This window comes from Amphiura filiformis, chromosome 6 (genome assembly GCF_039555335.1).
Source record: "Amphiura filiformis chromosome 6, Afil_fr2py, whole genome shotgun sequence".
NCBI lineage: Eukaryota > Metazoa > Echinodermata > Ophiuroidea > Amphilepidida > Amphiuridae > Amphiura > Amphiura filiformis.
The window spans coordinates 26648493-26662470 of NC_092633.1; the positions used below are offsets into that span (position 1 = coordinate 26648493).

The window sequence follows — 13978 nt, forward strand, 5'->3', positions numbered from 1 at the left end:
TTTCCCCGACTGCATGCCGCAGTCTGCCGTGAAATTTGTTCAATAGCAGTTCTTGTGTGTGTCACATTTACCATACATTACATTATGTATAGTTCGATATCTTTTTGATATCTTCAAAACAGTCAATATTGATTTTACTGATTCCATATTTGAAGAATGATTCGCAATTTTAATTGGAAATCATATTTTTTCGTGACCACGAAAGCCAGCAGCAGCATAGATCAATCCCAGGAGATCAATCAACGGAACCACTTCAGAACCACTTGCTGATTAAATTAAAAACAAACTGAACGGCGGCGTCAGAAGTTTAAGGTTGAGACCAATTTCATTTACCATAATCATAGACTGGCAGTTACGTAAAGACACCAGTTGGTTGCAACTTCGTCAGCCTTCTTTGGGTGGCTCAGATCATCAGGTCAAGTTCGGGTTTTGCATGCAGTGACCAAGACTCCCTTTACCATTTACGCAACGTTGACGGGACCACGAAGTGGTGCACTGTGGCAAAATGGATGCACAAAAGTCAAAAAGGCAATTTACCATCAAGTTAACCGAGGTGAGTACGATATAATTGAACAGTAAGACCTTTTGTCTTTTGACACTGATCAAAATTCCAAAATTGTCTATTTTGAACTTGTCCGTATGGCGTATGCTTGCAGATTGATCATGTTGATGGACTTGAAAGCATGCAGGTCTGCAGATAAGCACATTGACACCAGTTTGCCACGGGCACGGTCATACAGACGGCGAGCAATAAATCCGTGTTGTGCCAAGTGCATGCATGTCCCAGTAAAAACCAACACTGCACTCGATTCCCATTTTTGTTTTCAACATGCAATGCAATGCATTGTAGCTCATTGTACAGGCTAGAAGCAAAGATAATACATGCTGGGTACCCCCAGAGTGGCACTTCCCTGGCCCCATTGGTGTGGAGCTCCCCCTTCCCCAACAATTGGGGTATGTGCCTGGAGGAGCTCTCCCCCATTCATGCCAAAAATTGGACATAATAAGTCAGCCTATGATATGTGCATTTATATTTTGGCCATGCACTCCCTTGTAATCATGTATCCCCTCTCTTCAATTGTTGAGGCAGGAGGGGGATCCAAGGATTTGAAGTTACAGGGCATATTCTTAATAAAGTAAGATCCTAATGGTGTCAATATACTGATTTCTGCAATTACGCCACAGATCTTTTTTTAAATACAATTTCGTTTTCCTTTTTTTCATCTTTACCATTTTTTGAGGTGTGTGTGTGTGGGGGGGGGATATGCTGGATCTGTGAGGTACAAGCTACTTGATGGTTTTTGGTACCAGCAGTATCACATGTGCAACACTTCATACTTTGTTAAGCGTCACTGATGTCATGGGGAGGGGGTTTCCATACACCCTATTGTAAACATCCCTTACCCAGCCCTGTTCCAGCTCTCTCAGCAAGTTCAATGTCAAAACTTTTCACAGGATGGAACTGGAAGTTGATTGGTCAATGGGACATTTGACTCTTTGCCAAGCCAAGCACAAAAATGCATTGTGTAATAGTAAGGGGTGGTGCATGTACCCCAGGGTGGTCAATTATAGGGGGGGGGGGCAAAACATTTTTGGCAGGTCAAAGGGGAGGGGGGCAAGCAATTTTGAGACCATTTTGAGAAATGACCACCCTGGGGTACGCATGATTATTGCACAGCCCCTTTTAACATGTTTAGTGCTGATTCACACAAAATTGTGATATGTGAAGAACCTTGTTTTGTGGGCTATATAAAGAATATAATCTGAAAACATCATTTATTCTCTTTCGCTGGTTTCAAATATCATTATGTAAGCTTATGTAGGCCTACAGGTGCCTTATAAGGCCAAATAAAAAAATAAACATGTTTCACGTCCCCTCCCGCTTCCTTTTTTGAGGTTTCCTCAAATATCTTTTTATTTTTTGAAATTCAGTTATAACTTTTCAAAAAATATGTCTAGGAAGTTGGGATGCTTTCTATAGCCTTGTTAAGATACCAGACACATTTTAGGAAGGTTTTGTGATCATTAGAGGGGGTGTAACTCTCAGAACAACAAATAAAAAAGGGCCTCCTCCTTTTTCCAGGCATTATTGTATACGCCAAAACAGCTCTAAGTATGGGTATTTACACCAATTTTGCGATAAAAAATAGAAAATAAAAAGCCCCCTCTTCCTCCTTTTTTTCAGAAACCCGGACGTGAAACATGTTTTATTTTTTACTTGGCCTAACATACAAAGTTCTTCACACAAAGATCAGATCATAATAGGAAACTAGCCACACATATACAGGTTATTAACTAATGCTAAAGATACCATGCTCACATAAAATAATTGAATGCTCAAAACAAACCCCTCCTTAATAAGGAAATTTGTTCCAGCTAACAAACTTGATAGGGCGAGGTAGGTTCAGTATTCACATTCTCCTTCCTTGTGTAAGATAACCGAATGACTCATATCACACCCTTCAGTCAGAACGCCCAAGTTCTCTTAAATTATTGGCTATATATAGGCTCATTATGGGAGAGGAGGGGGCTACTCAGTGGTGTAGCATCATAGGGGCACAGGGGCACATACCCCCCCCCCCCAACGATCTGAAAATTTAGAAAAACCCATAGGAAGATTGCTGAAAATGGCTTGTGTGTGCCCCCCACTCCCCATCAGACCTGGTGTCTCCCCAATCATGGTGAGTACCTCCCCCCAATATGATGACCCATGCTACGCCACTGGGGCTACTTTTGTTATCAGAACTTCCAACATCATGTATCAATCTTAAAATTCAAGTTTGGGCCCTGTGTAAAAATTGATGTGAGCCCTGTAGGTTTCAGACCTAGATGCCTAGCGCCTTGAAAAGTTTGGCTTATTTCTGACAATGAATGCCCTACCACCCACCCTGTATACGGATATTCATCTAATGCATTCTTTTCAACCCTATGTTGTAAAGATGGTTCTAAGTGAAATATACAGCACACTGAGATTTAGGGGAAACTGAGAGTTAGGGGAACATTTTTGGCTACCAAAAGTTAATGTTGCTGGGCATTACTCCATTTGAACATGCTGAATGAAATGAGTTGCAAATTTGCCAAATCACCCAGGGCAAATCATTTGACACTTCAAGTTCATGCCACTTTTTTACAAGTCCTATGCATGTTTTGTGGGGTGTGTTAAGTTTATTGAAAATATATCGTTAGCAGAGTGCAACACTATCGTAAGTGCAGTAGAATTTAATAGCTGCCTTTTGTAAAAAACTTATTGTTCGCAGCACAATCCCCTCATCATGCTCATTGTAAAGTGTTGATGTTCTGTACACTTTCCTGATGGCCACTAAGCTAACCCCAAGATATCACCTTTACATGTAGTTAGGTGCTTTTTCTAGTGTTATTGGTTAAAAGTTAAGTAAAATTTATTGAAGTGTTGCAAATGGCAGCTATTGCATTCTACTGCACTTACGATAGTTGTTGGACTGAACAACTTTATAGAACCTTTCAAACTATTGGTGGACATCAGTATTCAGGTTTGCCAGAGGTTTCATGCATCTCCAAATGGACAAGGATGATAGAAATTTTGTCTCTTTCAAGGTATAATCTGTGAATCAGCCAACCTCTGACCCCAAAGACCTTCATCAGAGACTGCTTCTCCCATTGTCCTTGCTATTAGCTCTAAGCTAGTCCTACATTATTAACATCATTGCCATGGCCATGGGAAAAATCCTGTCACTAATTCACCCCACATGTCACCTTAAGAGTAGCAGCAACACTGATCTCACCCCCCATCTGCCATATTGATCTACAATATCATGGCCAATAAACATGATAAATAAGTGCAATTTATTTAACTCCTGTGACTGTTATCTTTGGCCAGGTTCAGATGTACATGTATAAAGAGTGCAAATGATGGAAGAACAAGAAGAACATATTAATGAAATGTGTGCTTGCAGATTTTTTTGTCAAAAGTGCATGCACCTTAACCCCCCCATAAAATTGCACTTTTAAAACTTTTTGAACACCATATCACAAAAATATTAGATGGAACCTGTCAGATTTTCTCCCACTTTTATCAATATTTAATATTAAAAAATAAATAGAAAAGGGGACCTTTGTGGAGCTTTTTTGAGTTGCCAAACCCTGGCACATGTTGGACCTGCATGTTGACATGGGGTAAAATTTGGTTATTGTAATCTCTCCACCTTGGTGCCTTTAATATTCAATAGCAAGTGCATGTTAAAATTGGTAATAAAACATTGTAATCTGGGATTGTAATGCATTGTACCCCCCCCCCTTCCCCCAATTTTAGGGACCCCTCAGCCCATCCTGTCCACACCTGTTTGGGTGGTAAGTGACACCCCTTCAAAGAACATAATTATATTAGGCCAAGTAAAATAAAAAACATGTTTCACGTCCGGGTTTTTGATATTTTTTATCGCAAAATTGGTGTAAATACCCATAATTAGAGCTGTTTTAGCATATACAATAATGCCTGGAAAAAGGAGGAGGCCTCTTTTTATTTATTGTTCTGAGAGATAGGCCCCCTCTAACTATCACAAAACCTTATAAAAGTGTTTCTTGTATATTAGCAAGGATGTAGAAAGCATCTCAACTTCCTAGACCAATTTTAAAAAAAAGTTATAACTGAATTTCAAAAAATAAAAATAAAATTGAAGAAACCTCAAATAAAAATTCCCTTTAAAAGGGAAAGCCAGCCTCAATGTAGAAGAGGTCTTGTAATTAGTTTTGGTCAATGTGACAGGCATTTTTAGGATCACGCTTGTACATCCATGTTACATGACAGTCCACCAAACCATCAACGAGAACATGTACACTGAAACAGCAGAAAACGTTAATTCCAAATCTCATGTCAACTCTTTAATTCATTTAATTCATTATTCCAAATTGTTCTGGTCGGGTTTTTTTTGGTTTTTTTTTGGTTTTATTTGTTTTTGTTTTTTTGTCTTCTCAGCTTTTTACCCACGATATCTCAATTTCCAATTTTGTAATACCAGAACTTACGAACTCAATATCTTCGCTTAGGAATGTCCGATTTCACTGCTTTTCGATATACCCGTCACAAATACACTGCGGTTTGAGTTAACTTACATGTACATTTTATTTTAAAATAACTTGATATTAATTAAGCAATGTATAGTTTAAGCCTACTATATTATAATAGATAGTGGCCAGCACATTTATAAAGGACTGATTACTCACTACAATCTTCACTCTTAAAATGTGTTTTTCTGAATGTGCTTATCATGTTGATTGCTAGTCGTAGTCGGAAACTCCTGCGAAGCTATGGACATGCAGCATCTTACCTACTCCATTCTATAACAGTCTGCCTCTAGTGTGTTTTCTCTTCAATCATTTTGTTGAATGTAATTTTATGAATCAAATAAAAAAGATAGAAAGTGCTTCACATAAGTTATGTGTCATTTTATTTATAATAAAGAAGTTATTAAATTAATAAAGTAAGACAATTTATTTATCTATAAGTGCATGTCAAATGGGGTACATTGTTCAATACTATAGGCCTACATGCATAAATTATGCCCATATTACAGGCCCGTAGCCAGTCCCCGGAGTTAGGGGGTTCGTTTTTGCAGGTTTCTGTTATATTAACCGATGAGTAATGGGCGCGTAGCGGGCCTTGCGCCGCGGAAACGCGGCGCAGGGGGGTGTCTGAGGGGGGATGTGCCCCCCTCCGAAATGGGAGAATTTTGAAAAATGAAGTCCCAATTGAAGACATTTGGTGCACCATTTTTACATTATTATCAGAAATATATGGTTTCAATTTATTATTGCAAAAAGGCAAATTAGCACGGTTAAAACAAGAAAAAGTTGCAAATCAGGCGCCGGGGGTGTCTGAGCTTAGGGGGATGTGCCCCCCCCCCTCAATTTGATTTATTTTGAAAAATATAGTCCCAATTGAAGGCATTTGGTGCACCATTTTTACATTATTATCAATACATGGGTTCAATATATTACAGCAAAGACGCAAATTAGCGCGGTTAAAACAAGAAAAAGTTGCAAATCATCAGACGCAGGGGGTGTCTGAGGGGGATGTGCCCCCTCAGAATTGGAAGAATTTTGAAAAATGAAGTCCCAATTTAAGGCATTTGGTGCATCATTTTGACATTATTATCAGGAATATATGGATATAGCAAAGAGGGAAATCAGCGCGGTTAAAACAAGAAAAAGTTTCAAATCAGGTGCGTTACTTCATCACAAATAATATCAATTTTCTTATTTTCCTCTCCCTTCATCTCTGAACTATTCTCGGTTATCGTTTTTTTTACTTTTTTACACACCAAATAATTTTGAAATCTAGATGAGACAAAGAACCAAATAATTACTCTGTATTTTTTTATAGCATTAAATTAAGTCATTTATATTTTCCACATAGGCCTACATAAACTGGGTGTCGGGGGAATTTTCAAATCGTCCAGCTAATCTGATCCTGAAATTAATGGGGAAAATTCGCGCGAAGCGCGAAAAAAATAACAATTTTTGTGCTAAAATTGCCATTTCAACCATATTTCCCATGTTCTCTTTTTTTGTGTCAAAATTTTAGGGGGTTCGATCGAACCCCTCGAACCCCCCCTGGCTACGGGCCTGTATTATAGCTAGGCCCTAAAAACTTTATTTTGCATCGGATTTTTCCCATTGAAAAGACAAAACTGATGTTTATGATAGCAACCATTTCATCAATAATATTTTGAGTCATTTTTATCCATAAAACGACACAGGATATGATAGATAACTACTTTCACATCAATATGGTCCATATGATCACAGATTGTTGAGAATCTGTGATATGATGAAGATTTTGATTCTATAGATTTTTTATCAACATGATATCACGCTGTTCAGTGGTCAATGAGTAAGGACCCCGGTCAAGGACACTGATATGACATCATAGGTGATGTAATTTTCTTCTGCTGACCATATGATGCTATACATATTAACTATTATTGTTACATTTAGGCCTATACCTAGAACTTTTAAAGTCATAATTAGTTCAACCATAACTTTGGTAATACTCACTCGTTTTCATTCGTTGAAACGGCAAAACATACTTACTTTTCCTTACAAATCGAATAAAAATAATTTTAAAACATTCCACCTCAAAAAGTAAAATAAAATAATTCTTACCAATACCAATAAAGTTAATCTCTTGAGCATACAAACCCAATCTCAGAAATAGATACCAGCCCGCGTATGGGCTGGCGAAAAGTAAAATAAAATAATTCTTACCAATACCAATAAAGTTAATCTCTTGAGCATACAAACCCAATCTCAGAAATAGATACCAGCCCGCGTATCATAAAGGCGCAGGATTGGTCATTGCACAAATAGCCTTCAATTGCAAGAAAGTGTGCAATTTGTATAAATAGCACAAATTGCACAAATAGCCAGTTGCTTAAGCAATTTTCACAAATTGCATAAATAGCCACAGATAGTTGCAATTGATGCAATCTATGTCGGACAAATTGCATAAATAGCCACAGGTGTTGCAATTTGTGGAATTTATGTCAGTAAATTGCACGAATAGCCTACAGTTGCAGGAAAGTGTGCAATTTGTACAAATAGCAACGTATGTAAGCAATTTTTACAAATTGCATAAATAGCCACAGGTGTTGCAATTTGTGCCATTTATGTCAGTCAATTGCACAAATTGCCTATACAGTTGCAAGAAAGTGTGCAATTTGTACAAATAGCACAAATAGCCATGTACGTAAGCAATTTTTACAAATTGTAAAAATAGCCACAGGTGTTGCAATTTATGCAATTTATAAAGCAATGAGGAAAATATCTGAGTTGCTTCCAATAAGCGCTATTTGTGCAATTTGTGCAATTGGTGGAAAGAAAATTTAAGGAAGAATGATACGTCACGAGGATGTTTATAAGCAAAAATCCGTCAACCACCTAACTACGGTTACACTCAACTTTTCCGGGCTCGCGCTGCGCCATTTCTTTCGAGAACCGCTTTCATATCATCATCATCATCATCATCATCATCATCATCATCATCATCATCATCATCATCATCATCATCATCATATTCATCATTCATCGGAGTCATCATCATCCTAGGCATGATGATATTATATCCAATTCATCATCCGAGTCATACTGAATCCGAGGCATCGCCGTAGCCCTGTCTCATTGCTTTCAAGAACCGCCTTATTTACAAACCGAGAAAAGTTAAGGAAGAATGATACGTACGAGGATGGTTAGAAAGAAAAAACAAGTCCGAAAACCGCCTCTAACACTAACACTAAACTTTTCGGGCTGCCTTAATCATCATCATTATCATCATCATCATCATCATCATCATCATCATCATCTCCATCATCATCATCATACTCATTATCATTATCATCATCATCGTCAACATCATCATCATCATCATCATCATCATCATCATCATATTCATCATTATCGGAGTCATCATCATCCTAGGCATCATATCGGAGTCATCATCATCCTAGTCATCATCAATTCATCATTATAGTCAAAAGCTGCGTCGGCAGTGTGATGATATTATATTTATTCATACTGAATCTCAGGCATCGCCGCCTTTTATCCTCATCATCATGGTCATCATGATCATCCAAGTCTTCATCATGCGAGGCATCGTCATCAACAAAATTTCACGGTTGATTTAGCTCTTATTCCTGCTAATAGGGTAATTAGACTCCCAAAATAGCGCTGTCCCATTGCTTTCGAGAACCGCCTTATTACAAACCGAGAAAATTTAAGGAAGAATGATACGTACGAGGATGTTTAGAAAGAAAAAAACCAAGTCCGAAAACTGCCCTAACTACGGTAACACTCAATTTTTCAGGGCTCCCCTAATTTCAATAACGCTAATAAAATGACACCTTCATTCATTTTGTCATTATGCATAGGCTTGGTTGGGGGAGTGCTAATACACAAAATTTCCCGGATGATATCGGAGTCATCATCATCCTAGGCATCATCAATTCATCATTATAGTCAAAAGCTGCGTCGGCAGTGTGATGATATTATATTTATTCATACTGAATCTCAGGCATCGCCGCCTTTTATCCTCATCATCATGGTCATGATCATCCAAGTCTTCATCATGCGAGGCATCGTCATCAACAAAATTTCACGGTTGATTTAGCTCTTATTCCTGCTAATAGGGCAATTAGACTCCCAAAATAGCGCTGTCCCATTGCTTTCGAGAACCGCCTTATTACAAACCGAGAAAATTTAAGGAAGAATGATACGTCTGAGGATGTTTAGAAAGAAAAAACAAGTCCGAAAACCGCCCTAACTACGGTAACACTCAATTTTTCGGGGCTCCCCTAATTTCAATAACGCTAATAAAATGACACCTTCATTCATTTTGTCATTATGCTTAGGCTTGGTTGGGGAGTGCTAATACACACAATTTCCGGATGATTTAGCCCTTATTCCGCTAATAAGCGTAATCATCGTCGTCGTCATCGCCGTCAAATCGCATCATCATCATCATCATCATCATCATCATCATCATCATCATCATCATCATCATGGTCGTCTCGCTTTTGAAACAGTGGACTTTTTTTGCAGAGGGAGGGGGGGTAATTGCATAAATTGCACAAATTGCTCACGAGTAGAAGGGACTTGGCGAATGTCATAATTTCTCATAAAGTTGGCACGTAAAGCCCTTTCCACTAATTGCACAAATTGCACAAATAGCGATCATTGGAAGCAACTAGGATATGAGAAAAATAATCTAAGTTCAAAATTGCATAAATTGCACAAATTGCTGACGGCTAGAAGGGACTTGGCGATCAATGTCATAATTGCTTATATAGTCGGCACGTTAAAACCCTTTCCACCAATTGCACAAATAGCGATCATTGGAAGCAACTAGGATATGAGAAAAATAATCTAAGTTCAAAATTGCATAAATTGCACAAATTGCTGACGGCTAGAAGGGACTTGGCTATCAATGTCATAATTGCTTATATAGTCGGCACGTTAAAGCCCTTTCCACCAATTGCACAAATTGCACAAATAGCGATCATTGGAAGCAACTAGGATATGAGAAAAATAATCTAAGTTCAAAATTGCTTATATGCCCAGTACGTTAAAACCCTTTGAACCCTTGTCTTTTGCATTTACTTCTAGCTATTTGTGCTATTTGTACAATTTATATATGTGGCGAAATGTCAAATTTCCCTATACCTTAAGTATAGGAAATTTACTAAAACAACCAATCCTGCGCCTTTCTCCCGCGTATGGGCTGGCGAAAAGGAAGCGGGAGGGGACGTGAAACATGTTTTATTTTTTATTCGGCCTTAATGAAGTGGATGTTACAAATTATTACTGTTTTTATCAAAAATTCCACTGTGCTTATACTTGATTCATGGAAATCCAACCAAATCTCCACTTCATGCAGTTCATGTCTCAGAGAAGTCATAATTCCATCCAGCACATTGGAATGTGACCTGAGGAGGACAAGGGCTTCAAGATAAGCCTAACCAGAGGGTTAAATGATTTGGCCACACTTTTTCATTCAGCCACATGGGACTGCTATGTTATAAAATTCAACAAGTTACACAAATCATCCATAAAACATATAAATGTGACACCACCAGTGCTATGTGCTTGACCTTATTTGAGGACATGGTTAGCTGTTGGAGTTGTGTGATGGTGGTTGTTGCTAGCACATTTTAGTGAGAAAATCAAAGTGGTCTCATTTCCAACATCATATAGTTCAATTGCCATTGGGTTCCATTCAGCAATTACAGCTTACTATTAGAGCTCATGTTGACGGTGGCACCGCCAGGGAGGGGGGCATGAGGGGGAAAATGCCCCCCAGTCAGAACTCTTGCCCCCAGTAAAAACCCAAAATTAAGAAAAATTCACATTTTTGCGGTAATTTTGCGCAAAATTGGTTGATTTTCACTGAAATTCACTTTGCCCCCTGAATGCCCCCCAGAAAAAAAAATCCTGGGGCTGCTGCCACTGCATGTTGGAGTGGTGTTTTTATACCCAGCAAATCCAAAGGTCATTTTTATGAATGAACAAGCATATTGGGGTCAAAGGACATTGTACTTACAGTTGAGCATGTATATGGATGGTAGTGAGTGGAATATTGAAGGGAAGATATTTACACCAGGGTAATGCAGTGATGGGGCAAATGCAGTGGTGGCATCAGAATTTTTTTTTGGTGGAAGGCATGAGGGAAAAGTGAATAAGGGGGAAAAATCAACACATTTAGCGCTGAATTGCTGCAAAAAGTGGAAACACACAGGTACAACGTACAGATTTGGCAGCATTGCTCATCTTACGTGTTAAGTCTCATTTGTGTACGCTTCGTTCATGCACCCTATAGGCCCTAACTTAGTGTGGAACACTGGAACCCCATAGGCAACATGTCCACATTCCGCAGTATACCAAACACAAACTCCCCCATAAAACCCACCCCACAACCACACACACACACTTAATAATTTTTCACATAACCACATGCAGACAAATAGGGAAGTACTGAGTAGCCACAGTGTCGTTCCATAATCTGTGGTCTAGCACTAGTCTCAATAGCCCCAAGTTACCACAGGTATCTAAATGGGCCAAAACTTGCTTCAGGCTTCCCTGTACATGGATGGCAAACAAGTTCACCGTCTCTGAACCAGCCGATCCATAAATTCACTCTTTTTCTTCAAAAGCATGTCAAAGTATTGCGACAATGCCATGATTTTTGTGTCCAGTTTTACCTGTGTTGTGTCACAGGGTCACAGTGTATAGGAATTCAAGGTGCACTATTGGTCCCTGGGAGGTAGGGGGCAAAGGAGATTGTGTCTGGGTGAATGCATGGCATGGCCAGCAGACCTGCCCTCCAAAGCTGGAGTAAGCTTGCATGTTGGTCTGGGGAACTGATCTCTGAGAAGGGGAACCTGGAAGTACTTAAACTTTCACCTGAGGGATAAAATCTTGGTGGTCTCAAATTATAATCAGGAAGTTCATCATAAAATGGTACATAGTACAGGGGTATGATTAGCATTATAGACCTTTGTTTTAGCAAATGACCCCCATTGCACCAAGCAAAAATAATTTCAAGCTAACTGCCCCAAAAAATAGAAAAAAAAATCAGTTTACGGCCATGTAAAATTAATTTTTTGGTTATCATCTGAAAGATTTTCATTAATTGATGAGGGAGTGAGGTGCTTTTTTCCCAATGTAAAATTAGCTTCTTTAGTAGTTTTGGGTTTTTTCCTACAGTGTTTAAGGAAAATGGGGAGGCCCCTTTTTCTTTCTTTTTTTTCAAATGTGAGATTGTGAGAGATAAACCCCTAGTTGCCACAAAAATACTTGAAAATGATCCTTGTTCTCTATTAAATAAAAAAATTATTATCTGTATAAAGTGAAGCATTCCTAAGTCTTGCATTTTTTGAAAAATCTAAAAAACAACAACATATGAATAATTTAAGATATTGAGGCGGAGAGACCCAGAACAAAAAATTGATTTCATATGTGCAGCCTAAATAATTTGTTCTTTAAAATAATTGGAAATTCAATCATGTTTCAATTTGGATTCAAAAGAATCCTCTTTTGCTTTAAATATTTGCTCCCAAATTTCATTATAAAAAAAGCATTCCCAGTCTTGCTGCATGATTGATGGGTTAAAATTCTGAAATTCTGAATCCTCAATTAATAATAGGATGTGCATGTGTACCTATTCCTTAAATCAGATCTTTTGCACCCATCAGATTGGCTAAAAAGTTCCATATTTTCTCATATTCAATTATTATTATAAACTTGCCAGGTGCATTATACATATTGAAAATAGAAAAATTAAGAGAAAAACCATTATATTAATCAACCTATTGAAAAGAAGTGAACTGGAGAAAAAGTTACACAATGAATGTCTATGCCAGCCAAACTAAACGATCATCAAAATTTAATTGCAAAATTCAAGTAAACACAAGAGACAAAGCAAAATATGCAATAAGTTTGTGGAAAAAGACAGAAGACAAGAAAATAGTAATCAATAACTGCAAAAGCAGAATGAATGGTCGTCAAATCCTATTCATCAAACACAATAAGACAAATGAAAAGAACAAAAGCAAATAAGAGTGACTTTTCTATTTAAAATTAAGAAGGAAATTAATGGGAATCAAATTCAATGAAAATAATTATAAAGGAAGAAGTATTATAAAATATAATAGATCTGGGCCTATAGGCCTAGAAAATATGAATGAAATTACAACTTGCAAAAATAGAAGGGTCAAGATTGAGAACTTAGAGCTTTCAATTATAGACAGGGCAACTTTTACATCCCTTTTAGTTACTTTTCATATAATTTCTTGTTATCTAAACCAAAAACCGGAACTGACATTTAAATCAATCTTAATATTTAGATACACAATATCAGGAATGTTGATCCTAAAGAATAAATAATAGGATTGAGAAACTTATACATAATAGAAAGAAAATTTATCAAAAGAGTAGAAAAAAACAACTATGTCCAACAGAAGCAGACCTAATTGGCCACCAAACCATGCTCAATTCAAATATTTGAATGAGATGAAACTGGGCAAAAGTTTTAGTCAAGACTTTCGATAAGAGATCTGTAAATGGCTTTGGAAAATAGGCCTAAAAATTATTAATTCAATCCACTCATAAATCAAATCAATTGAGTTCTATCATAAAAAAATTAAACTACAATCTTGGAAAAAGTACTTGGAACGCTTGACAAACTCTCCCGTAATTCTGTGCAGAATATCTTATGATCATGGAAATGACGTATATTGTGCTTGGGAACAAACATTGCATCTATAACAATGATTTACCCTTCCCCCTCCCCGTCAATCAATGTTGGGGACATTGGGAAGCCGCTGAAGACATTGGCATTTCTCAACATTGCACGGGGAAAGGGGGTGACAGTTTTCCGTTATTTACCAGCAAGTGTTCCAAGACTTTATTTCCAAGATTGTAGGTCTGTACAGTGCAGCCAGAGGAGATAAGA

The 13978-nt window shown here is 37.8% G+C and overlaps 1 protein-coding gene across 1 annotated transcript in view; it reads left to right on the forward strand.

Annotated features, from left to right (window-relative positions):
- LOC140154439 (DNA damage-regulated autophagy modulator protein 1-like) overlaps positions 1-13978 on the forward strand; it is a gene marked incomplete at its 3' end in the record, with an annotated part of 106068 nt that continues 92090 nt past the window's right edge. The window contains exon 1 of the mRNA XM_072177005.1: positions 1-553. Coding sequence (XP_072033106.1) covers positions 506-553 — 48 coding nt within the window. The remainder of the gene's footprint in view (positions 554-13978) is intronic.